This window comes from Mycteria americana, chromosome 8 (assembly GCF_035582795.1).
Source record: "Mycteria americana isolate JAX WOST 10 ecotype Jacksonville Zoo and Gardens chromosome 8, USCA_MyAme_1.0, whole genome shotgun sequence".
Taxonomy (NCBI): Eukaryota; Metazoa; Chordata; class Aves; order Ciconiiformes; family Ciconiidae; genus Mycteria; species Mycteria americana.
The window spans coordinates 3,087,969-3,111,842 of NC_134372.1; the positions used below are offsets into that span (position 1 = coordinate 3,087,969).

The 23,874-nt window shown below is 45.4% G+C and overlaps 1 protein-coding gene across 4 annotated transcripts in view; it reads left to right on the plus strand.

Annotated features, from left to right (window-relative positions):
- The window catches only part of FNIP1 (folliculin interacting protein 1), a 70,744-nt gene extending 48,676 nt beyond the window's left edge, over window positions 1-22,068 (plus strand). For 3 of the 4 annotated variants that reach the window (XM_075510125.1, XM_075510127.1, XM_075510126.1), the window contains 11 exons: window positions 432-503; window positions 1,256-1,391; window positions 1,942-2,143; window positions 2,955-3,040; window positions 9,504-9,650; window positions 11,650-11,819; window positions 13,192-14,617; window positions 14,985-15,153; window positions 17,027-17,224; window positions 17,615-17,730; window positions 18,744-22,068. In XM_075510125.1, coding sequence (XP_075366240.1) covers window positions 432-503; window positions 1,256-1,391; window positions 1,942-2,143; window positions 2,955-3,040; window positions 9,504-9,650; window positions 11,650-11,819; window positions 13,192-14,617; window positions 14,985-15,153; window positions 17,027-17,224; window positions 17,615-17,730; window positions 18,744-18,822 — 2,801 coding nt within the window. In that variant the 3' untranslated portion in view covers window positions 18,823-22,068. The remainder of the gene's footprint in view (window positions 1-431; window positions 504-1,255; window positions 1,392-1,941; window positions 2,144-2,954; window positions 3,041-9,503; window positions 9,651-11,649; window positions 11,820-13,191; window positions 14,618-14,984; window positions 15,154-17,026; window positions 17,225-17,614; window positions 17,731-18,743) is intronic. The other variant, XR_012776885.1, reaches the window with a different exon arrangement.
- The last annotated feature ends 1,806 nt before the right edge of the window (window positions 22,069-23,874 follow it).

The following is a 23,874-nucleotide window of genomic DNA, read 5'->3' on the forward strand; positions in this document are numbered from 1 at the left end:
TTCTTCAAGACAGAATTGTAAAATCCTTTTAAAATTATATATATATAATACCCAGGAAAGCTGGTATATGAATGAAGTCGTGTTTATATTGGGTTTTGGTGGGTTTTTTGTCTATACACTGAGTACTACCAATGTGACCAGCATCCTTTTGGTACATTAAAATTTCATTGAAAAATATCTGTGTAAAGAAACAAAGTGTACTACTTTTAGTTTGTACTAAAATAGGTTTATGGACTTCAGAAAAATACATACAGGCTTTTCAGAGAAGTGTTTTGGCTTGTTCAGCTAAGCAGCCTTTCTTGGTGATGGCCTTGTGCAGTGCTGTTGATCTGAATTAATGAGCATGTTTTTGTTTCATTAATTACATGGAGATCTGCAAACAAGAAAGGAACTGTATATTCCCCTGCTAATTGGTATTCCTTGTTTTACAGTTCATAGCAACCCTATGGATATGCCTGGGAGGGAGCAGAATGAGGACAGAGACAGCGGTATAGCAAGATCTGGTAATGTCAGTTCCATGTGTTAACCCTGTAGACTCCAAAAGTATGCAGTAATATTCGTCACTGAGACGTCTAGACATCATCAAATAGTTTTTCCTGTGCTGAAATGTGATTGTTCTGTTTTGCCATATATAAGCATTAATGCATACCTATAATTTGTACCTATATGTACAAATGTTGTAGGTGTCAAGGGTCTTGCATTAGGATCCTCACAGAGGTCATCTGAACAGCAGTGCCATTTATTAAAGCATGCTGCAAATAAGCAAGCCAAATTAAATACTGAAATGAGTTTGCAGCATTTGTACACGATACTTGTTGTCATCTCCTTTCCAAATTGAGGAGGACGGTAATATTAAAACATGAATTCGTGTCCACAACACCCCTCCACTCCCCCCAAATTCAGGATATTGGGCACTTAAGGTTAGGATTGGAAAGGCTGTTAAAGGATGTGATTAATGTTACTCCTTTCCACAAAGAATTTAATTCCCAGTACTCAGGGTTGATGAGCAAGGTGCAGCCTGTATGGTGTCTATTATGTAAAGCTGCAGGACTGTCCCACCCTTGTAGTCCTTATATATCTTGTTAATGTTATTATAAACTGGTTATTTTTAGATAGGAAACATAGATAAGCAAAAGAGAAGGCAGTTGAGAAGCAACACCAGTTTATCTTGAGGGGCTTCATTTAGTTGCTGGTATTATTTTCCAAATGCTCTTTCTTCTGGAGAGATTTTTATTTATTCCTCTTATTATTGCAGCATCTCTTAGCAGTCTGCTCATCACTCCGTTTCCATCTCCGGGCTCTTCGTTTAACAAAAGCTGTGCTAGCAGTTACCAGCGGCGTTGGCGTCGCAGTCAGACTACCAGCTTGGAGAATGGGGTCTTCCCTCGATGGTGAGCTGCGAATGAAAATGCTGGTTGCTGCCCATAAATTTTCCACCATTGTCAGCTTGATTCTGCTCTTGCTTATGTACATCTGCTCTCGCTGTTGCTTTCTGTGGGGTATTTACAGAGGTGTAAGTCAGGCTGCACTTCAACGCCTGATCTTTTTTAGTATCTGTTTTTTCATGGCATTCATTGTTTTGCACTAACTAGAAAGCCTTCAGCAAAACGTAAACCTGTAGGCTGTACTTTTGAGGATAAGAAGCCCTAAAATCCTACTCAAAACACAAATTCTTGGCAGAGACGGGAGAGAACTAGAATACCATATTCTGATCCCACGAACACTTTGAATCTGGTTCCAGCTTTTGTGATTGCAGGATCAATTAATGCTTGGTTGTAAAAAATTGCAAAGTGGATGTTATCAAAGGTGATGATTTGACAACATGTGCAAAGAAAAGGTGTTTATTGAAGTTAAATGTTGAAGAATTGAATTACACAGGAAACTAAGGTACAACTTTAAGCAGTGGATTACATTAACTTTCTATTTTTTTCATGCTTCAAGGTCCATGGATGAAAGCTTTAACTTGTCAGATGACAGCTCTGGTCCTAGCCCAGGAATTGTTAGGAAGAAAAAGATAGCAATTGGAGTTATTTTTTCACTCTCAAGAGATGAAGATGAAAACAACAAATTTAATGAGTTCTTCTTCTCACACTTTCCTCTTTTTGAGAGTCACATGAACAAACTGAAGAGTGCAATAGAACAGGTAAACACAGTCTCTTTTGATTCTTGCACTTGTATTGCTGTATGTTCCCCCCAGCCCTGTCAGATTTAATTCCTAACTCTTGTTACTCGTTTACAAAAGTTGGATCAACTTGCTGTTAGGTATTGGAATTGCACGAGAGAAGAGCTTTGCTCCACAGCATCTTTGATGATGTTTCTTATTGTTAGCAAAAGCACTACACAGGGTGAGGACAGAGTATGCTGCATTACGCTACAGGGATTGCTGAAAGCTAGAACGGGCACTAGGCTGTGTAAGCTCCCACCAAGCCCTGGATCAGCCAAGGGGGAAAGGTGCTTTTAAGGCCACCTCTACCTCCCTGCTTCAGCAGTATCTGAGGCTAGTGGATCGCAGGGTCAGAACCTATCTCTAGGCTATTCCAGGCTGTAAATAAATATCAAGCTTTTTTTTCGCTCTTTTTTTTTTTTTTAACCCCCTGCTTCTGATGTGTAGGATATTTTCAAAGATCTAAGTTTCAAAAGTGCGGTTAGATTTGCTTCAAATCTCTCTTCTAGGAAATACTTAGCGGTTACTTTGCCACTGCAGTGAAAACTTTGACCCCTTTTATGCCTTGAATGATGAAAAGCACAGAAGCAGCAGAGGCTGCAAATGCATGTGCCTCACCTATCCTTCCTCAGATACGAAAGTTGGCACTTGTACCATCATTTTATCACTTAAAAAAAATTATTTGCATGACTAGTTGCATGAAAGATAAAGTCAAACACATGACTTTGTTTTCCATTTTCTGTGCTTCTGTAGCTATGTGTTACTTATCCGTTTAATGATTGTTTTCAAGGCTATGAAAATGAGTCGCAGATCAGCTGATGCCAGTCAGCGGAGTTTGGCATATAACAGAATTGTTGATGCCCTTAATGAATTCAGGTGAGCAGTTTGTCTCCTGTCTTTTGTGTCTGTTTCTTTAAAAGCACTCAAGTCTGTTTTAGAAGGATCTTCTCCTTAGTGCAGGATCAGTAACTTATAATGTCTCAAGTCTTCTGCCAAAGTAAGTACAATAAAGGTATTGGGGATAGCATGCCATTATAATCTGTTTGAGTTTTTAGATTTTGCCAAGTGAGTATATCCATCAGGGCTCGGTGTGAACAGGACATAGATGATCAAGGTTCTCTGTGCTTTAAGTAGTAATGAAGCTCTTGGCAACCTCTTAAATTCTCTTTTATGGCCTGTTGAGAGGGGGAAAAGAATTACAAAGCCATGTTAGGGAAATCCTCCTTTAGTGTATATTTTCCTGATGTGTGAGCAAAGCAAGACCTTTACCCTGCTCTGAATTCTGCTCTAAAGGCGTTTCAGATAACCAGCTACTAAGAAGGAGGACTATCTTTTTCACACAGTAAAATGCGGTCCTGTAATTCTTGCTATCAGTACCTGCAGAGCGTCTCTATTCAACAGTTAATATACGAAGTAACACAGATAAGCACATCCCTGGCATTTAACTGTATTTTCTTTCCATAGTTTAAGTCATGGGGAGGGAATTAAGATGAAATCCATCTGTTTCAAGTGATTCATCTCCTCTCAGATGGGAGTGGCAGGGTGCTTCCTTTTACAACCAGTGTAGGACTGCTTTTTAAAGACATTATAGAAGACGGTGCTCTGATGTTGTAAAAAGAAAATCCTGACATCAGGATGTATTTTACCGAACAGTGAAGGATCGTGAAGGCTCACTCATTTTTCTGCAATTCCACTTACTACCCGAGTGCCATGGATTAGGTCGTGTTGCAGGATGAAGGCACACTGTATTTTTTAATTTTTTATTTTTTAGAACCTCACCTCCGGGTGGTTGCGAGGGAAGGCAGAGGATATGTTCGGTAGGGACAGGAGGCAGGGAAGAGCGAGCACGTGGGCCTGCCGTGAGAGGTGGATGGGATAAGCAGTGCCAAGAGAAGGAGCAGAGGGAGCTCGTGACTGCTGGGAGCCGCCAACCCTGCCCAGGGGCCCGAGACGAGTTCGGCAACTCGGAGCAGCCACGGTGGTTCCTCCGCTCCCCTCAGCCCCGCTCTGCCTCTCCTCCCCTCCCCGTTCTCACCCAGAGCCATTTCTCTGCACTCCCGCCCCCGATAACACCACCTCCCCAGCTGCTTTCCCAAAACTTCCCCCAAAATATTTCCCCTCAAGATACATTCAGCGGACTTTGCCCGTTCTCCTTTGTCCTTCCAAGTTAAACAGTTCCAGAGTGGTGGGGAGGGGTGCGTATCCCGAGTCAAACATAGGAAAAATAACCCTGAAAACACAAGCCAAATCCCCCCTTGCTAGCTTTTTCCTCCTTGGAGGGAAGCTTGGCGGTGCTGAGCTGGGATGGGACGAGGAAGGCTGCTCTTGTCAGGCTGAGGAGGAGAATAATGTCCCACCGGACATCGGAGGATTGGCACTCTCCTGAGCTGCTGTAAGACGCGATCATTCACATGACACGGCCGTTGCGTAACCAGCACTGGAAGCATGTGTCTAACTACCAGTTTTATGCAGAGGTTTCCATGGTGATATAAATATTACTCTTTAATAGTGTAACGAGGTAAATTAAATCCAGTTTAATTTCATATAAATGAATTTCCTGGGGCAGCAGACTTTGGCAATTCTGGTTTGGTTTTTTATTTTTTTTTTTTTTTTTTATTTAAGCAAATGCATTCAGAGGTGCGCACCAGCCAGTGCCCCCAGCCCGCCGGGCAAGGTCCTTGTGCCTCCGCGGTATCTCGGGATGGCAGTGTGTGCCACCATCAAGAAAAGTGTTTCTGTAACATGCAAGAGCCAATTGCTTTTCAAAGCAATGCAATATGTGTCTGGTAAGAAAATAAAAAAGACATATTTAAATACTGAAGGCTGGATGCAAAGATGCTTTGGCACAGGTTCAGCAAACCCATTTAGGCCACTATTATCTCTTTAGGCGTCTGCTTTCCCACTGAAGTCACGGGGAAGTCAGGAGCCCGAGTCCTTTGGTGAACCTGAGACTTGCGTTGATTCCTGCCCTCTTAGCAAATTGTGCTGGAGGGAAGAAGGGTGCTGACTTCAGTGGGTTGATGTTTCTAAAACGTAATCCTGTGCTGGTTTAACTCATTGCAGTCTTTTTTTTTTTTTTAAGGAGAAATTTTTTTTTTTTTTTTTTTTTTTTTTAAAAAACCCCAGATTTTCAGAGGTTCTCAAGTGTAGCTGATGTGCACTCCTCTGGTGATTAGAATATCCTCAGATCGCTGGGGCATGGGGGACCGGCTACACGCTGCCGTACTGATCAGAGAAGCGAGGAGGGAGTGTGACAGTTGTTACCGTATCCTCCTGCCACCCAAAAGTCCCCCTCTGCAGGGAAGGTGCTGTGGTTGTAGGTCAGCCCGCTAGCCTGCAAGCAGGGTTACTGTAAGGAGCTGGCCGCAGGGTCAGCCAGGCATTTACCTGCCGGTACTGGGGGTTGAGGGGGAGAAAAGAAGACAGCAAACCAGACCCCTTCCTTTGCTCTTGTCGTCTCACCCTGGGAAAAACAAAGCTGCCTTCTCTGAAAGGTTTAGGCTGCTTCTGCAAATTGATGCTATTGATAAATTTGCCATCAATTTGGTGCCCAGCTCCAGGCCTACCCTTGCATCATTATCCACTTTACAACAGTTTTTAATTTTCTAAAGCACTGATGGATTTAGCTATTAACACTTGACTTAGAGGCTTAAAACTCTTTGGATGTCAGCTGTGCAGACACATGACTTATGAAATAAGCTACTGTACTTGCATAAACATTTCAACTCCCCCGGTCCCTGAGGCCAATGCAGCACATTGATAATACAGATTATGCATCTGACTAATACCTGTGTGGCAAATACGCAGACTGGCAAGGAAACACTGAGCGCCAGGCCTAGGGAAACACCTCTCTCTGCTTTCTGGCAGCCAAATTTGATCCTATTTTATGCCAGTAATTTTTAAGCAGCTTATGTTGCTGTGAACTGAGTGGTGCAGTTTGCTCAGCAGTGCAGGCTGGCCCCTGTGCAATGGGCATAGGAGTCGCATGGGCTCCCTGCACGGGGGAGCCCCGCTCCTGCGCTCATTGCAGCAATTATTGCCTTCGTTTTCTTTCTCCTTTTTAAGGAAAAGTCACCTTCGGAAGGAAGGAATGAGGATAGGGAGCAAATGCATGTGAATTAAGTTTTATAAACCACTGATGTGTTTCCTTTTTTGAAACAATCCCTAAAGAGATGCTAACTTTGCCATTATATTGCAACTCCTAAATAGCAGAGCAGCTCTGCCAGCATGCTGCTGAGAGTCAGAAGTGTTTCCCTTGGGGAGGAAGGGGCTGCAGAGGGATGCTCTCATCCACGCGGAGCCATCTGGCTCGTTTGGTTTGTACAGCACCAGGGGGAAGACGTCTTGGACTGGTACTAAAATCCAGGACAGAGGCCGGGGAGGTTGGCGGGTGTGTTAGGGTGAGGGTGAAGCAGGAAGCGGGGAGCAGCACAACGCCCGAGCCGCGGCCGTGCCGCACCGTGCGGAGGGCAGCTGCCGCAGCCCCGCAAGCACCATCGCGTCTGCAAGCAGCAGCGCCGCTCGCCTCGGTGCCATCTGTGCCTGCAGAGCAGACAAACCCCAGAGGGTTTGCAGGAGGGGTTTTGCTCAGGTCTTCATTTTCGTTTGGCTGGGCTGTGCTTTGTTGGGTTTCAAGCGGCTGTTCAATGCGAAGGTGTTTCCTGAGGAGCTCCCCCAGCCCCTGCTGCACCCATCGCTGGTGCCGAGCTGCCTGTAAGCTCCAGGCTGGAGTTCAGCCTCCCAGAAGCATTTCCAAATATGAACCATTTTAAACGTACTGGAACCCTCAAAAGAACAGTCTCTCTCATTAACTGAACTTTCCCTTACATGCCGTTGTGCGATGCTGGTGTGCGTGGCGGCCGGCGAGCGGAGGGGAGGGGGCTGCTTGCTGCAGATGTCCAAGAGGGGTCAATTTGATTTTTAATGCTTGTTATTTTTTAAATCCAGTTAACTTCCCTCTAGTGTTTTGGGGGTTTTTTTTGTTGTTGTTGTGTTGGGGTTTTTGTTGTTGTTTTTGTTCTTTAATAAATGGAAGGAGAGCCTTTCCCTCGGTGTCTGCAGAGCTGGAAAGCAGTTAATCCTTGCCCTTGCTTTCTGTGCCATTGCTGCCTGCGCTGGCATGGAGGGTTCCCTGCACTGCAGTCACATGCCTGCTGGCTGCCGGCCAGGGCAATCTGATCTCTTTCTGAGGAAACACTATCAGTTGCAGATGCAGCCAGGGTTACCAGAATAGTAAATAACGAATCACAAGACTCGGTCTATCTTTTCAACGAAAACAAATATTTTAATATGTTGGTTTTAGTTTAGAAGTAGTTTCTTTTTTCAAAACGGCCGAGCTGCAAGAGGCTTGGCTTGGATTAGTTTGCATATGAAGGAGAAATAAGCTGTATTTTACGTTAAGTTGTGCGATTTATCTGCAGCTTCTAAGGTCAGCTGTGTCTGGGGGGTTTCAGTACTCGTTCTGAGCTTTGAAACTCATCCAGCTTTGAAGTCCCTGGACACGGGGTTTCTCCCTTTCTTTGGGCCTCTTTAACATCCACTCCAGTTAATGGGCTGTGAACCGAAAACTTTCCCTTAATAATCCCACCTCTAGTCCCAACTTGCTACTGCTGAGGCATGAAATCCCCGGGCCCCAAGAGCGCTGCGCTGCCGGAGACCCTCCGGTTCCCCCCGCGGTGTGGCAGTGCCGGTCTCCCCCGGCTGCATGCCCCGCTCGTGTCTAACTTGGCAGGACTGTTGTGCCCAGGTCTGTAATCAGTCTGTGCTTTCCTCCCAGAGAGGACCAGCAGCAGAGGGTTAACGTAGAGCAGCTCCGAGGCTGCTCTAAAGTCACCCAGCAAACAGCAAGCCTCTGAGTGCCGGTGGGTCTGGTAACTTGACTTTCCCCCTCTCCAGCCCATTGACTGTTTTCTGGCTTTCCCATAGTGCCTGTGGCAGTGAAGTGTCTGAAAAATCTAACCTTTGAGGACGACGGGGTCGATTTTTACTATTGTGAACACACAGGATGGGTTTTGTATTTAATGAAAACGAGTAGAAAAAAATAAGGTAGAAAATGCCACTGCCCGCCTCACCCCCTTTCTTCCTGAGCAGTGCCGGTGACTTCGGCACGGTGCACGGGCACCTTTGCCGCCCTTTGGGGAGCTGCTCTGGGGGTCTTGTCACCGTACAGCTGCTTTCTTCTCTGCTGAATAACCGGGGAATAACTCCTTCCTGCCCCGAGTGCCCCTCGTCCCGCCGCTGTTGTGTGCTGCTCTGCTGCTGACGTGCCGGGCTCTTGCTTCCTAGGGAGTTTCACTTTAAACACTAAACCGCGGAAGATTTGGCAGCTGCTGCTCAAGTTGCGTTTGCCTGCCTCACGTGTGCAGCCCTTGCTTTACTTCTGGAAGTGTCTATAAATTTTTAGACCAACGTATCCAGAGAAGGTCTTTATAAATCAGGGGTGGTACTAGGGATAACGGGATCATGTAAATCTTTGTCTTGTAAAACAAAAAGATCTATTCTAGAAAAAGTAGTGCGTTAGGTGGGGAGAAACCTGAATTGATCAGTCATTTCCTTTGTTGTTGGCTTTTTTTTTTTCAGGCTTACATTTTTACTGTGATGAAAATACAGGTTCCCATAGTGTCATAACGCAGGCGTTGTACTTAGAACTATAATTTGGTTTAGATTTTAGAGGAGTTTAACAGTAATCTGAGGGGTTTTAATCTGGAGTTTTACTGCAGAGCCAAAGTTCTAATCATACATTTACTGTCTTCTGTAGAGTCACAAAGGATGTGGGTAGGCGCGTAATCCTTGAAACCGGGGGTTAACTTTGACTCTCATACGCTTTATTTAAAGCTAAAGAAGTAACCTGGTCTGCTTCTCTACAAATCCACGCTTTGGTGGGTTTGGCCTGGAGATACACCAATTTTTTAAAGCAAGGAGGAAGTTAAGGTATTTTAATAAGTCAGATACACATAAACTTGCCCTAGTCATAAATCAAGAAGAACCATGGATGATTTAAGTGTTTTGAATGAAATGGAGAGAAAGCAGGGATATAACAAGAAAAAAATCATCGATTTCTGCTCCATTTGGAACAGGGCAGCTCTTGACTTTTGACAGTGAATGCTGCTGTGCTTGGGATCAGTTCAGGTAGATGCATGAAGAACCTGTGACGCTTAACTCCCCGAGGCGGAAGGGCGAATTCATGCTATTTAATGAACAACATGGTTTGGGTAATGGTTAATGAGGGAAATTTTGTTTCTGATGGAAATGACAGCTGGAATGAAATGTTGCATTAAATTCTTTGAATAGGGATCTCTGCCTTTCGTTACTTTGTTTAGATTTTTTTTTCATTTTGTAGAACAACTATTTGCAATCTCTACACGATGCCACGGATTGGGGAGCCTGTCTGGCTTACTATGATGTCGGGGACACCAGAAAAGAACCAGCTTTGCCATCGCTTCATGAAGGAATTCACTTTCTTGATGGAAAATGCTTCTAAAAATCAGTATGGTGGATTTTAGTTTTTAAATTACATATGCGTTTATGCTTTCGTATTTCAAACCAATTTTTGAATCTGTTTTTAAAATTTGGGTAATCAAAGAATCAAAAGACCATCCAGAAATATCTTCTTTCTAAAACAAAAAAGAAATCAGAAAGTATCTCATTAAATGCCTGCTTCCCCACAATCCTCTAAATCTTGGTGGAGGCTAAACATTTGAACCATGTCCATAGGAAGCGCGTGATGGGTGTGTATGTCTGGAAGGGGGTGAACATACCTTATGAAATGCATTCATCTGCCTTTCAAAATCAGTTATCATATGATGAGCAAGGTTAGACATTCAGTAAGAGCTGTGTCTGTAGTGCTGTCTGACCGCAAATTGCTATTAAACCTGACTTCTGTAAAATGCCACTAAAGAAACTGTGTGCTTCATTAGTACTCACCTTTCTGCCCTCAGGACAAAGCCGTGAGTGGTTGTTAAAAATTGAGAAAGAGAATGTTGTTCTTAAACTCGGGAGAATCTGATAAATTTACTCTTTTGTCAACACTTCATCCTCTTTCCCCAGGGCATGAATAGGGGAAGTTTTTAAAGCGTTTGGCTCCATTGAAGTCCTAAAACGAGCACAAACATGTGAAGTTTGAGTGGGAATGGCAGTGTAAGACCAGCTGTTAGCTCTGGGAAGCTGCTCTCTGCAGGGTGGGGAAGGGGCTGCTGCTCATCATCTTCCAGCTTCGCCACCAACTTTGTCATCTTCTCTCCCCCCCAGATGATGGGGGTGACAATTAGCGGTCAGCGTGGTCCACCTTCTCCTGCCTCAGTGCAATGGGAGAGACCGTAGGGAGTGGCGAGGGGTTCAAATGTGTTTTCTTAAAATCAGTTCCCGCTGTAGAGGCAGCTTTTTCCTGGGATTAGCCCCTTTGGTCCCTGTCATTCTGAGCCCTATACATCTTGGTTACATTTAAATGGTCCCTTGTTTGGCTTGGTTTGCTTGCTTTCTTTTAAATACAGTAAGAATTACACTGGTGGAAGCAAGAAGAAAATCAAGCCCCATATTCCTTTTCAATGCAGTTTTAAATCTCCTTTCCTCCTCTGGCTGTCTCCAGCGAGGAAACGGCTAAATTTAAGCTGTAGGGTTCCTGATGCTTGCAAACTATTCAAATAGCATGATTTTGAGGCTCGGTGGCGTGTGACTGTTTTCCTGTCTGGGCACCTGAGCTGCTGCGGCGGCCGCCAGCACCATCTGTCGGCATGTGGGACGTTCTTGGGCTGCGCTTCTGCACACTCCTCCTGCCAGGAAAGGAGACTGGGAGGGAAAGTCTTCCCTCCACGGAGCAGAAACCATGCTCTATCATTACAATAAATCAGACAGTTAACGTTGTTCAGAAAGGTTTTTTGCCTTAACTTGCTTAGCTAGTGAAAACTGTTTTGCCAGTGTAAGGACACAGCCTTTCTGGCTGAGCTACAGAACTTTGGGGTTTTTTATTTTTGAAAAGGAGCAGCCATGGGTGCTGAAATTGCATAACAGTTAGATGAAAGACTACAGCACCTAGTTATTTTACAGGTTTGGTAGCAATAGCCTGCCTTCTCATCAACAGTCAGAGATCTTAAGGGTCTGGGATCTCCTTCTTGGAGTACAGAGGCCACACGGTGCCACTGTTTTCTTACAGCGAACAAAGTAAGTTGGTTTTGAGATGTTTTACAACATAAAGCTTGCAAAATAGGAAGTCTCATAATTATTGCCAAACAGAGGAACTGAGATGCCACAAGTTTAAAATATTTCATTTTACTTTCAATGTGTGTTCTAAAAAAGAGCTTTGCAGGGGTAGGAGGGAGGGTACAGCCCTCCCTTCTCTCCCCAAAGAACCAAGACCGAAAGGATGATCTCTGCCGACTTTGTTAGGTTGTTTCTGCAATCCTTGATCCATATAGACTGTAGAACTGCTGTCAGTTTAACATCCTGAGTGTGTACCGGGAAAAAAACGATGTTGAACATTTTGCTTTCAGGTTTTTACCGGCTTTACTGACTGCAGTCCTGACTAACCACTTGGCCTGGGTCCCTACCGTCATGCCGAATGGCCAGCCACCTATAAGAATCTTCCTGGAAAAGCATTCTTCCCAGAGCGTGGACATGCTGGCCAAAACTCATCCATACAACCCACTGTGGGCACAGCTCGGTATGTGGCAAACATCTCTAAACCATCCAGCAGCTTTACATCAATGGGTATGCGTGCGGTGGTTTTTATGGACGCTTGTTACTTCCCCCGCAAGTTAATTTTTTTTTTAATTCAAAATGAGACAAAAGTGTGGTCAGAGGTGGTCACTGTAATTTTTTTTATATGTGCTGTAATTTCTTAAAGCATTATCAATTATAAAATGGCAGCCAAAAAGTAAAGCCCTCTTCAGTCATCTATGGCAGGTCTCTTAAGGTCACCTGCCCTGGTGATGATGGAGGATTCCAGTCCTCCTCTGGTCCTCCCTCTCTAAGGAAAATCAATTTTTGGTTTTTTGGGATGCTGCTATCAATAAGCCTGGTTCTGGAAAGCAAATCAAGGAAATCCATCTTTTGATAAGAAATGAACTCTCATACTCTCAATACAACAGGCAAAGGAGTGACACAGTACAGGAGATCATGACTAGGCAACCCCCTGGGTAAGGTCTCCAAGCCTAGTCGATTGAGTAGGTAGCCATACTGTCTTCTAATTGCTGAGTAGAGAAGAGGAGATGAGCTTCCTACTCTCTGGTCAGATTGTCCTGCTCTGCACACAGACTCTCGTGGAATTTGGTTACAGAAGGGGAAGGGAAAGGAAAGTTTTGTGAGGTTGCCCTGTTCTGGTATAGGCAGGAATGGCTAGGGACTTGGCAAGAAGGCTTGATTTCAGAGCTCATGGGACTCAAGGGATCCACTGTGGTTAGGTTGGCCTTTGAGGCCTCTGGGATCCCTTGTCCCCCCACCCCTGTATTCATGCAGTGCCCTAATACCTCCAGAACAACACATACACAGGCACTTCCCCAGGTGAATCTGAAGTACAGTCAAAACAACCCATCCAACCCATAGCAGAGCTCAAGGGGAGGGAGAAGAAGAAGGTTGGCTTCAGCTATGCACCCGCCACTGTCACTTTTTGCCCTCGTTCCTGGCATAGGTTTCTTTCTCCTTACAGCTTTCTCTTGGTGGCTAAAAGTTCAGCCCAGTCTCCAGACTATGCAGGGTAATTCAGAGCAGATGCCTCCTCTCTCCCATGGCTATATAAGGAACCCAGGAGATGAGCCTCCAAAGCTAGGCACTGAAGTTAGGTGGTGCGAATACTCCCTAATATGCGAGATCAGCTGTCTCCCTGACCAGCGTGTCACCTTACATAAGATACCAACAGCATCTTTGGGATTCTCTGTCTTGAAAACAAAATACTAGCATAGCTGTCCTCAGTCTTCTGCTTTAGTGTTTTTCTGTGGTAGACCTGGCCTTTGAAAACTGGCCACAACAATTGTCTGTTAGAATAATAATTTATGTTAAAGATGCAAAATAATTGTCTCTTTTATCTCTTATTCTAGGTGACCTGTATGGGGCTATTGGATCACCCGTGAGATTAGCAAAAACAGTTGTGGTTGGCAAAAGGCATGACCTGGTACAGAGATTGCTTTATTTCCTTACTTACTTCATCAGATGCTCTGAACTTCAAGAGACGCATCTTCTAGAAAATGGGGAAGATGAAGCCATTGTCATGCCTGGAACTGTTATAACTACCACGCTGGAGAAAGGAGAAGTAGAAGAATCCGAGTATGTGCTTGTCACAATGCACAAGAACAGGGGCAACTTGCTACCGACGGAGTCTGAAGAAATGAGAACTCCTAACTGTAGCTGTAAATACTGCAAATGTCCGATTTCCCTTGCACAAAACATAGAAGGTGTTTCACAGCAAGAGACAGAAGATGCGCAAAACACTCCTAAGGTAGAGCTGGAAACTTCTTCAGATGAGAACAGAACTATTGTTCCTGACGATTGCCAGGAAGATGCTGTTGATGCTAAGCAACCGAGACCCTGCCTGGACACAAAACTAGAGACCGTGGTGTGCACAGGGTCAGCTTCACCAGAAAAACGTGTGGTGACGGAATCTGGTTTGGAGCCAACAGCAAATGTGTGGAGGAACGAAGACTTGCTGGAATCGGGCAACCAGGCGGTCAGTGTAACAAGGTCACCCGGTATTGCTGTGGAAAAGAAGCCGCCGGATAAGCTCTTCTGCGATGCGTTTCCTTGCAGTGCTGCCGAAGCTCAGACAAAGGTGACTTTCCTCATCGGAGATTCCATGTCACCCGATTCAGACATCGAACTCCGAAGTCAGGCAGTAGTGGAACAAATCGCTAGGCATCACAGCCCGCCAGCAGCGGAGGAAGGAGTGTCTGCTGATCAGAACTGTGAAGCTAAACAAACTGTTGAGGACCAAAACAGAGACTGTGGGACAGCTGAACCCTTTCCTCAAGTTGCTAGTGAGCATCAGAGCTGGAATCCAAATCCATACAATGCTGAGAGCATGAGTCTGTTTGACGAATATTTTACCGATGACAGTTCAATTGAAACCCGGACTATTGATGATATTCCAGGGCAAGCAGCTACAGACCTTCTTGCTCACAACAGTAGTTTAGAGTTTTCTAAAAAGCTGTGTACAAAGACTAGCAAACCACCTAGCGAGTTTTGTAAATTTATGGACTCTGTTCGACAAGAGACCTACAAAAACTGCTTTAATGAGCAGGACCAAAGAGAGAAAATCTCTATTCGCGTCCCCCATGGGGACAGAGAAAACATAGAGAAAAAAGTTGCCCCGGGAATTGATTGGGACATTCCAAGAAATGAGAGTTCAGATAGTGCCCTGGGTGACAGCGAAAGTGAGGATACAGGTCATGATCTAACTAGACCAAGCGGTAACTATTATGGAGGAGAGCAAGAAGATTGGGCAGAAGAATATGAGATTCCCTTCCCTGGGTAAGTACTATTCAGCAGTAATAGAGCCTAAAAAAGATAGAGCCTCTTCCCATGTCATGTGTTTGGAGGAATGTAGCCTAACTTGGCATCAGTGGTTGGAAAAGTGTCTCTTGAGCTTGCTGGTTGTAAAAGAATATAGCGAGAGATCAGTGGTCTGGAAAAAAATATTAATTGTGCTTTGTGATCTTGGCTCGTATCCTTTTCTTCCACAGTGGGCTGACTGCAAAAACTGACTTTAAACTCTTTCTTTTCAAAAAGTGCTTGAATGGAAGTTAGAAGAGAGATGATAAATGTGAAAATGCAGCCTCTCTGTAAGCTGAATTTGTTGTTTACTATGGTAAATCTCTTTGATATGCCTTTCTTGCAGGTCAAAATTAGTTGAAGTGAATTCTGTCCAGCCCAGTATTGCCAATTTTGGAAGATCCTTACTAGGTGGCTACTGTTCATCTTATGTCCCTGACTTTGTTTTGCAAGGAATAGGAAGTGATGACAAGCTGAGGCACTGTTTGGTGTCAGATTTGTCTCATGCTGTGCAGGTAATTAAGCTATATTTGGTAAATGTATTTGTCACAGTAGGGAAAGGCAAATGTTTTTGAATGTACAAACCTGCTGGAAGTGAAAATATTTACTGTCGCAGCTCTCTTCAGTCCCAGGTCACCAATTTTTTCTCCTCTCTCAATCAATGTATCTGAAAAATGCGGGTATTTCACTGCAAATTTGGAGCACAAAAACGTGGACTCCCACTGAAGCCAGCTGAGAGGCTTGTGCCCTTGGGACGATGGATCTCTGTGCTAAGCCGTAGAGAAATTGTCTCCTGTAGGCCACGGCAGCCTGCTGATGGTTGCGTGCCCACGGGATGGAATGACGTTGAACAAGACCAAACGCCGAGGTTGCTGTGCGTCTCTTCCCGGGCACGGAGTCTTGCTGCAGCGGTTGTGCAGAAGCTCCCTTTGCTCCCTCCTCTTTCCGTGCACATCTAACCAATGTGCTGCTGCTTGCGGGGCAGAACGTCTTCTCTGTGGTGAAGCCATCAGGAATGCTCAGTATTTTGGGGACATTACTCCTTTTTTAGGATGGTAGTCAAAGTGTCCGGTAGTGCTGGCTTTGTCGGAAAAGGAGAAACCAATATAAAGATAATTGTCCTAAGGGGGTCTCACACTTCTCAGGTGTGCTGGAAATCCTCTCTTCTCCACAGAGGCTTTTCCCTAGATGAACTGGGGCATGACTGGGAAGCATGGTATTTCCTACCCCTCTTATAGTCACCAGGAAAGGAGTGGAAAGCAGGCTGTCGCTCAAAAGCGTGATTCTGCTCCCCTCGAGTTTATTCCCAAGGGAATGGGGAAAGACCCCCTCACAGACTGGTGAGCAGGCAGTCTGCTTCTCCGAGTGCTCCCCTGGGAGCCTCCGAAATGTCCCCTTCTCCCACACCTCTCGAGTTAACGACGTGCGTCACACCTTACACAGGCACAGCCACCCTTCCCGCGGCCGTTCCCCGCGTTTCTGTCCCCTTCCCTTGGGCCCAACCCTGCAGGGGGGAGTTTCGCTCCCTGCGCGGCTGTTCTAGGCGCTGTTTTAAGCCATTGTGTTTTAGGCTGAATGTTTAAGCCGTTTGTGAAGTGTAATTGAACTTCAGGCAGCAGTGCGAGGTAGCTTCAGATTTGTCTGAAATATAACCTAACAGGGGTGCACGTCCATCAGCAGACTTAAACTTCAATTGCAAAAGTCAAAGATTGAGAGGATACAAAGGGAGCGAGCAAGATTTTATACGCTTATCTTCAAGTAAAATAACAACTGCATCCTAGCCCTGTGTGAAGTCCCTGTGCGACTCTTTGGAAAGAGGTGCTTCCTAACACTCCAGCCCAAAAAGCGTATCGGGGAAGGACAGGGGGGTTCCAAATACTCCCTTTGTAAAACCTCCGTGGCTTTAGAGAGGTGAAATGCTACTGGGAAGGAATGGAGGAGCTGGGCGCAAGCTTGGTTCCTGACTCCCTCTGCTGGCCCTCCCATAAAGGGAAACCAGTGACAACTGGGAATAAAACCAACCTCGTTAACACAGCCATGTTGAACAGCAAGTTGGGGTTTTGGTACTTTCAGGTTTAGGGGTTTAAAATATACTTTAGATATGTCAGAACTCTTTATATCAAATATCAAAAGATTTAATTGTCAGCCAGTGGCACACTTTCAAGCCTGGAAGAAAATGTAAAATAGCGACTATCCTTCTAAGACTGTGCCTTGCTTACAGAAAGCTCAGTTTTTAATAGACGGAAAGCAACGTTAGCATGTTTTACGGTATTCTAGATGAAGCAGTGTCTGGGATGCTATCCCTGCTATCCAGGATGGCGACGTTTTGTGAAAAGACCGTTGTCATTTGTCATTCTCAGGGTTCTGCTATTCATTTTTTGTTTCTAGCATCCTGTTCTGGATGAACCGATTGCAGAAGCCGTCTGCATTATTGCAGACACGGACAAATGGATGGTGCAAGTGGCCAGTAGCCAGAGACGAATGATTGATAATAAGCTGGGAAAAGAAGTGTTAGTCTCCAGTCTCGTCTCCAACCTGCTTCATTCCACTCTTCAGCTTTACAAGCATAATTTATCTCCAAACTTCGTAAGTATGAATGACGATCGGGAGGGCGGTGTTTCTAAAGCATCTTTTCACATCATAGGTTAAAGAGGTTGTATGGTTCTGCCTAGTTTATTTATCTGTAGCCGCAGTTTGAGTAGCCAGTGCATCCCCTCATGTAGCTGTTCGAGCTGTCCATTTACACGCTACTCTGTAATCAAGACAGCTGTCTCATTAATTCTGATTTAACATGCAATCAGAGGCTTCTGCTCAAAAGTAAGAGTCTTGCCAGTGAATATCTTACTAATTATTCACCTAGACACGGCCGCAGAAAAGGCAATAGACATATGGGGCCTGTGCTGTTTTGCTCCGAGGGTGGGTGCGGTTTGGATATAGCGCTGTCTTCTCCCTGACACAACTCCCTTTGCTTTCTAGTGTGTTATGCACCTGGAAGATCGGCTGCAGGAGCTCTATTTCAAAAGCAAGATGCTGTCCGAGTATCTCAAGGGCCAGATGAGAGTTCACGTCAAGGAGCTGGGCATGGTGCTGGGGTACGATCACAAACTTCCTCCGAGCAGTGCTGCCCTGGGTTTCCTGGTGCCAAATCCTCCGCCTGGGCTTGTTCTAAGCACAGCGAAATGGATTCCTAAATGGGACTGGAACCGTAGTGTGGCATAAATCACTCATGGCCGCAGGCTTCTCCTTTAGCCATTGCTTGATCCTGAGGATCCCCCAGCCTTTCTCTCTTCCCTCCGGGCAGGAAGGTGGGCTCAGCACTCCAGAGCTTATCAGACTCCTTCCTTAGTTGGTCAGTCATCACTGAACAACGTGGGGCACCTGATTCCTCCAGGTTGGCTTTCCCTACATGGCAGAAAACACCCTCTGTGTCATGTAAGGCACATAATACCTCTCTGTGGGTGTGGGGCACAGGCAGAGAAGCTATTTAAGGGGTGTTTATAGGAAGGCTCTGAATATCTTTTTATGCAGAGGAGTAGAGGGTGAGCAGGAAGGCGCACGGAGCATGTGTGGAGCTGGAGATGGAGGAGCAGCTGCAGCGGGATGAGCTGCAGCACGGTGCCAGGGCTTCCTTGGAAGCTGCAGAAGTAGTTTAGCTTAGTCCTCTGCTGCTGCGCTTTGTCCCCCAACTATTGCTCCCTTTACTTTGAGGGTAGGAAGGAATCTGCTGTTTTTCCTCCCTCCATTTGCTTTCTCACCAGTTTGTTGGCTCTGTGGAAAAAAAAAAACCTAAACAGGCAGGTAGGAGCTAAGGCAGCGTTGGCAGTGCAGAGCTGTCGCTCGTCAGCGCGAGCAGGCGCGTCTGGAGGGGATGTCAGAAACAATCTGGTGGCTGGGGTGCGTAACCCAGCGGGCAGTGCTGCATCAGGAGGGAAGCGCAATTTGGCTTCAATCTTACTCGAAGGATGCCCTGCCGCTCGGAGCTGTATACACTCACGGCGCAAGCACAAACACTTGGGCTTGAGCAGGCAATGTGGTTACTAACGCACGTGTTCGGCCGGGCTACGTTTTGGGTTAGGTTAAATGCGACTCTTCTGCTTCCTTTTAGGATTGAATCCAGCGACCTCCCTTTGCTGGCAGCTGTAGCAAGCACTCACTCTCCGTATGTTGCCCAGATACTACTTTAAAATGCCAGAGGCCATAGATGTTGCCTTTTTTCCCCTCTGGAAACAAAGTGGAAGACAACTTGTTCTGGCTCCTTTCTCTTGGAAGCCACTAAAACAAACTGCTCGTTGAGCTGCAGCACCTCCATATATGACTGCACGTTATGCAAACAGTTGGAGACTTTTCCTCTCCCGCTTGGTCATTTGTAAAGAAGGATAAAGAAAGGAAAAAAGAAAAATGAGTAAGCCTGAGATTGCAGCCACAGAAAATCAAAGATTTTAGCAAAAGCTGAAGATCTGCATTTTTTTATCAGTTTCTGCCACAGTGGCTAACTGTAATTTATACTGGGGAATGCGAGGAAGAACTGCTTTGAGGACTATGTGATGCCGTCGCCAGTTATAAACTTAACAAGAGAATGCAGCAGCTGTCTTCAGACTGGCTTCTCCTGATGAGGCTCTCGTTCAGATCTGTAATTCTCAAGCTGCAATGATTTGTAAACAACTTCTACTTTTTCACGGCATAGTCAAATTCTGGATACTTCCCAGAGGAAGAACAGGGGGTAGGGGGGGGTTGGTTTGTTTTGTAAAAAGCTTATTAATGACACTCGGCTCCAAAATTTATTTATGATCTTTCTCCTGGGGAGAGGGAATAGCGGGGGGTGTGGGGGGGGACAGGGAGGAAGAGGCCAACAGACAAACTAGCGATGGAGATTCTCTTTCTTGGCTGGATGTTATAACCAGTATTAAATGTTTATAATGTTTCAATGTTGCTTTCTACTAAGTGATGCTTTTCTTCCACAACGTAATCAAAATGTTAAAAAAAAAAAAAAAAAGAAAGAAAAAAATCTAAAGAGAACGTTGGCTGAAATTTCCCGGTGGGGTCCCCAGAATGACGTGACTATTACCTCTAACTTTTGTATGGTCTATAATGTTCTTGCAACATCATATTCTTTTTACAGCAGTCAGTCAGCTATTGAAATAACGAACTAGAAAGAATTGTACCAAAGCATTGGGGAAAAAAACGAATAGACTATTACCCTTAATTGCTCAGGTAACTAATTGATATATTTTTTAAAACCATTCTACAAAAAATGAACGTTGATTACGCCATAGTGTAGTAATATCAGAATTATTTTTTGACAGATATACCCTTGATGCAGATGCCTCTAATCCCTTTTCTACTCACTCGTGTAATTACCAGCAGGAACCGTTGTTTATTTTATTCTCAGCATTTCTCCTCTACTCAGCCATCGCTGTCTTGTCATTGTATATACAATAGTTGTACGAATCGCTGATGGACCCAATCTGGTGTAAGTAATGTAAATATACAGTGGTAGGTGGATTATGTTTTCAAAGGCTCTACTACCTCAGTTTAACTGGACACTTCATTATAGGCTTTTCTTTGCGTATTTGTCCTAGCAGCCAATTAATGTTGCTGATTTTTAGGTTCTGTTTTCATCGATTACGCTCAGTATATTGAAATTCATGGATTATCCACAGAAGTAGAAGATACGTGTTCACTTGGTCGCTAAACTCTATAAACAGTTCTATAAATACGTCATTCTGTAATCATCTTCTCAATAGTATAGCACGCCTGCTATTGTTGTTTGCAGAGTTATTTTAAATACAAATCTATTTTAACCATTTGATAAAGTTGACAACAATAGGAGAGATCCCTGCCCCACCGCTGTCAATGACAAAACTCTCCTCCCTTCCTTCGCTGGGGCCAGGGTTTCACCCCAAGTGTTTTTTCAGTAATATTTAAAATCTGTAACTGAAGACTCTGTTCCAGGGAAGATCTACATGGCAAACCCGCACCCCTTTCCGTGGAGGACTGAGTCTACGTTAGAAAGTAAACCAAACCTTAATATAGGCAGTGTCATTTGAAACTCCCTTGTATATAAAATCCAACGCTGACTGCTGCGGGGAAGAAACTTGTGTTTAATAAGGGATCTAAGGATATGTTTCTCCCCTATTCTTCAAACGTCCTTTCTTCACCACACAATTCTATTACATCTGGCTTTTGGAATGAGCACAAAACGTAGGGGCCCAGTGGTGCAAACACATTTTAAATGAAATATAGGCTTGAGCTCGGAATATGGATTTTTAACTCTTTGCTATAATACGTTATATAGCCAATAGTTACGATTCTGAACATTGTACATAATCTGCAGTTGTAACCTGATGATGTTAGTGCTGGCGGCGTGGTCCTGGTTGAAGAACCCCGAGGACGCGCTCCTGCCCTTGCCTCTGGGGAGGTTCCGTACGCGGGTTCATCCGTAGGACGTGCCCGAATAGCGGGGGCACGCCGCACCCTGATCCTGGCACCTCCCAGGACCGTGCTTAGAATGCATCCTTACAGGAAAAGACCGTGTTCTCCTCCATTTAACCATTATTAGGCGAAATGTGGGTATTGCTTCGAAACGGATTTGCCTCTCAAGAAAGGCCCTTGCACAGCTTGAAATTAGGATGCACTTGAGAGGGAGCAAAAGGCGGTTGGTGGGCGGCATCCTTCTCTGCTGGCTTCTGCCTAACGCAACCCTTTAACGTCGTCCTAATGATGTATTCAGTCGGTCCCAGACGAAGCGGCCGCGGATGCGGCTTCCTCGTCGCCCGCCCGCCGGTGCCTGTCCCCGCAGAGCCCCCGGGGCCGAGCGGCGGCTCTCGGTGCGGCGGCACCCTCGCGAGCAGTATTGTAGTCAAAACGCAGCCAAAACCCTTGTGCGATGGGAAGTTATTCTGTAAGTTAACTTTTAGGGTACGTGAACAACGAGGTACGTATGTCTGTTTGTTAAATAATACAAAAAGGGATCTTTTACAGGACTATAGCATCGACTTTTTAAAAGTGTATCGCGATTCGTTTTATGTGAATAGAAAACTAATGTTCGATTTCTTTTTTCCACTGTTACCAATCTCCATTAACATGTCTTAATTTTCTGGCTGAAAACTAAGTGTACTAGGCACACAAATTAGCAAATTTGGTTTTGTTGCAATTGGCAAACACTGGGCTGCTAAGAACAAAAAATATTTAAAAGAAAGGATTTTACACCTTGCGTATGTTCTCCGTATTAGTTATTATAGATGTTTTATGACAATTTTTTGCTTTCTCTAAATTATTTAGATGGTGGTACTTGTAAAATGCTGGGTAAAATGTACATACTTGTTCTCTCTTCTGTTTTTGTATATATTTCCCAAGATGTGCACTTGTATTATAATAACCATTCCCAATTTTAGGGGAAATTTGTGCAATAAATACAGTATGTCAATTTACTTCTGGTACATTTTTCTGTCCGTTTTTTATACTTGTAGTACAAGAGTGGTGGCGAGTGTATGAACTGTGACCATCTGAAGCTTGGCATCTGTCCGTCTCCTCTCACACATCCCTCTCGGGGCATGCTGCCTGGTACGCGGGGGTGCTGCAGCCATTTCACTTGGGGTCTCTTAAGGAATTAATCATTTCAAATAGGAATTTGTATTTGAACTTGCTGTCCCTTCAGTTGGGAACGTCGTTGGCCCAAAACGCGACGGTGAGATGGGAAGGTGGTCCTGACCGTCCGTACTGACGCAGGGGGAGAACAGACATACGCATAAAGCCGCGGTCTTCGCCCTGGTCCGTACGTTCATTCCTAGAGTTACCTGCAAAGCAGGCTGTCACACTAGTCGAGTGTTCGTAATTCCTCTCCTACCAGTTACCATATTTGTGCCCGTCTGCCCAGTTACAATCCCTTTTCTGTCTCTCTGGGCTGCTGCTCCGCAGGAATAAAGGTTATTGAGAAGTCTTTGTAAGGTTTTATTAACTACAAGTTCAAATTATGATACGGTGCTGTCAAGAAGAGCAAAGTAATAATCATACAACAGGAAAAAGAATTAACTTGAGAAGATGTAGCAGAGCGTACCTACGATGGCTTTTAGAGCATTCAGATTAATACAGGTCCTGTATTCTTGAAGGGAGAATAAATAATCAGCAAAAGATGGAGACCTTGCTTTGCCTGAAGCAGTTGCACCCGCTATTTCTGATAAGCTTTCTCGTGGTTGACTTTCCTGGTACGCACCTTCCCCAGGTGCCCTCGCTGCATGCGAGGGGGGGGACGGGGACGGGGACGAGCCGGGGCACGAGCAGAGGTACGTGGCCCTGGGCCCCGTCCTGCAGAGACCAGCTGCTGGGCAGGAGACTGCGGGTCCCATGGGCAGCCCAGCGAGCCTTACCAGACCGGGGCTTTCTAGGATTTCCACTGGCACCTGCCAAGTCCTGTCTTGTAAAGGGATACCTGTTACCAGCCTTTTTTTTTTTTTTTCCATCTCCAGGAGGAATGAAAGCTGTTACAGCAGACTGGCGGGTGTTTAAACTGGCCCTGCCACACCACCGTGAGCTTTCCCTGCGGGCAGGAATGGATGAATTGCTCAGACCGTGCGTTCTTGGTTCCCATCCTGAGTAGCACGATACCAAATGGCTTAATGCTCCGTCTGGGTGGGGCGATAGAAGAACAATCGATGACAGAACAATCAATAAGAGAATCAATTGCCTTTTAATAATTATAACATAGGGGTTTATTGCTTGGCCTGGTCTTCCTGTGCCATGACGGATTCAAAAGGCAGAGCCTGTGATCCCACAGTGGCGCTGGAGGGGTAGCGCGGGCAGCACCGAGTCCGACTCCGGCAGCATCTGCGGCGGGAGACGCTCAGCCGGCGCCGGAGGAGAGGCAGGAGGCTCTGCCCTGGGGTGCTGGCGAGGCACGCTCGTGCTCCGCTGCTTTAGACGGACTGCCGGCCCTCCTGCGGCGTCCCTCGGGCTGGGCTGAGTGCCCCGAAGGGAGGGCAGGGAATGTTGTGGCACCAGAGCGGACGGTCGTGGGGCGTCCTCCTGAGAGGGATGCCCGAGGTGAGCCGGTGATCGTGTGTCTGTGCGGGTGCTTGGCAAGCGATGATGCTCGCAGTAGATTCAGCAGCGTAAGCGCTGCAGCATCCCGAAAACGCTGATGTTAATGCCCAGAATTGATTTCCTTTTTAGCTCTCCAGCTAGACTGGGATATAGCACTTGCTAGCCAATGTTTTTAATGTATTGTTACTCCCTTTCTG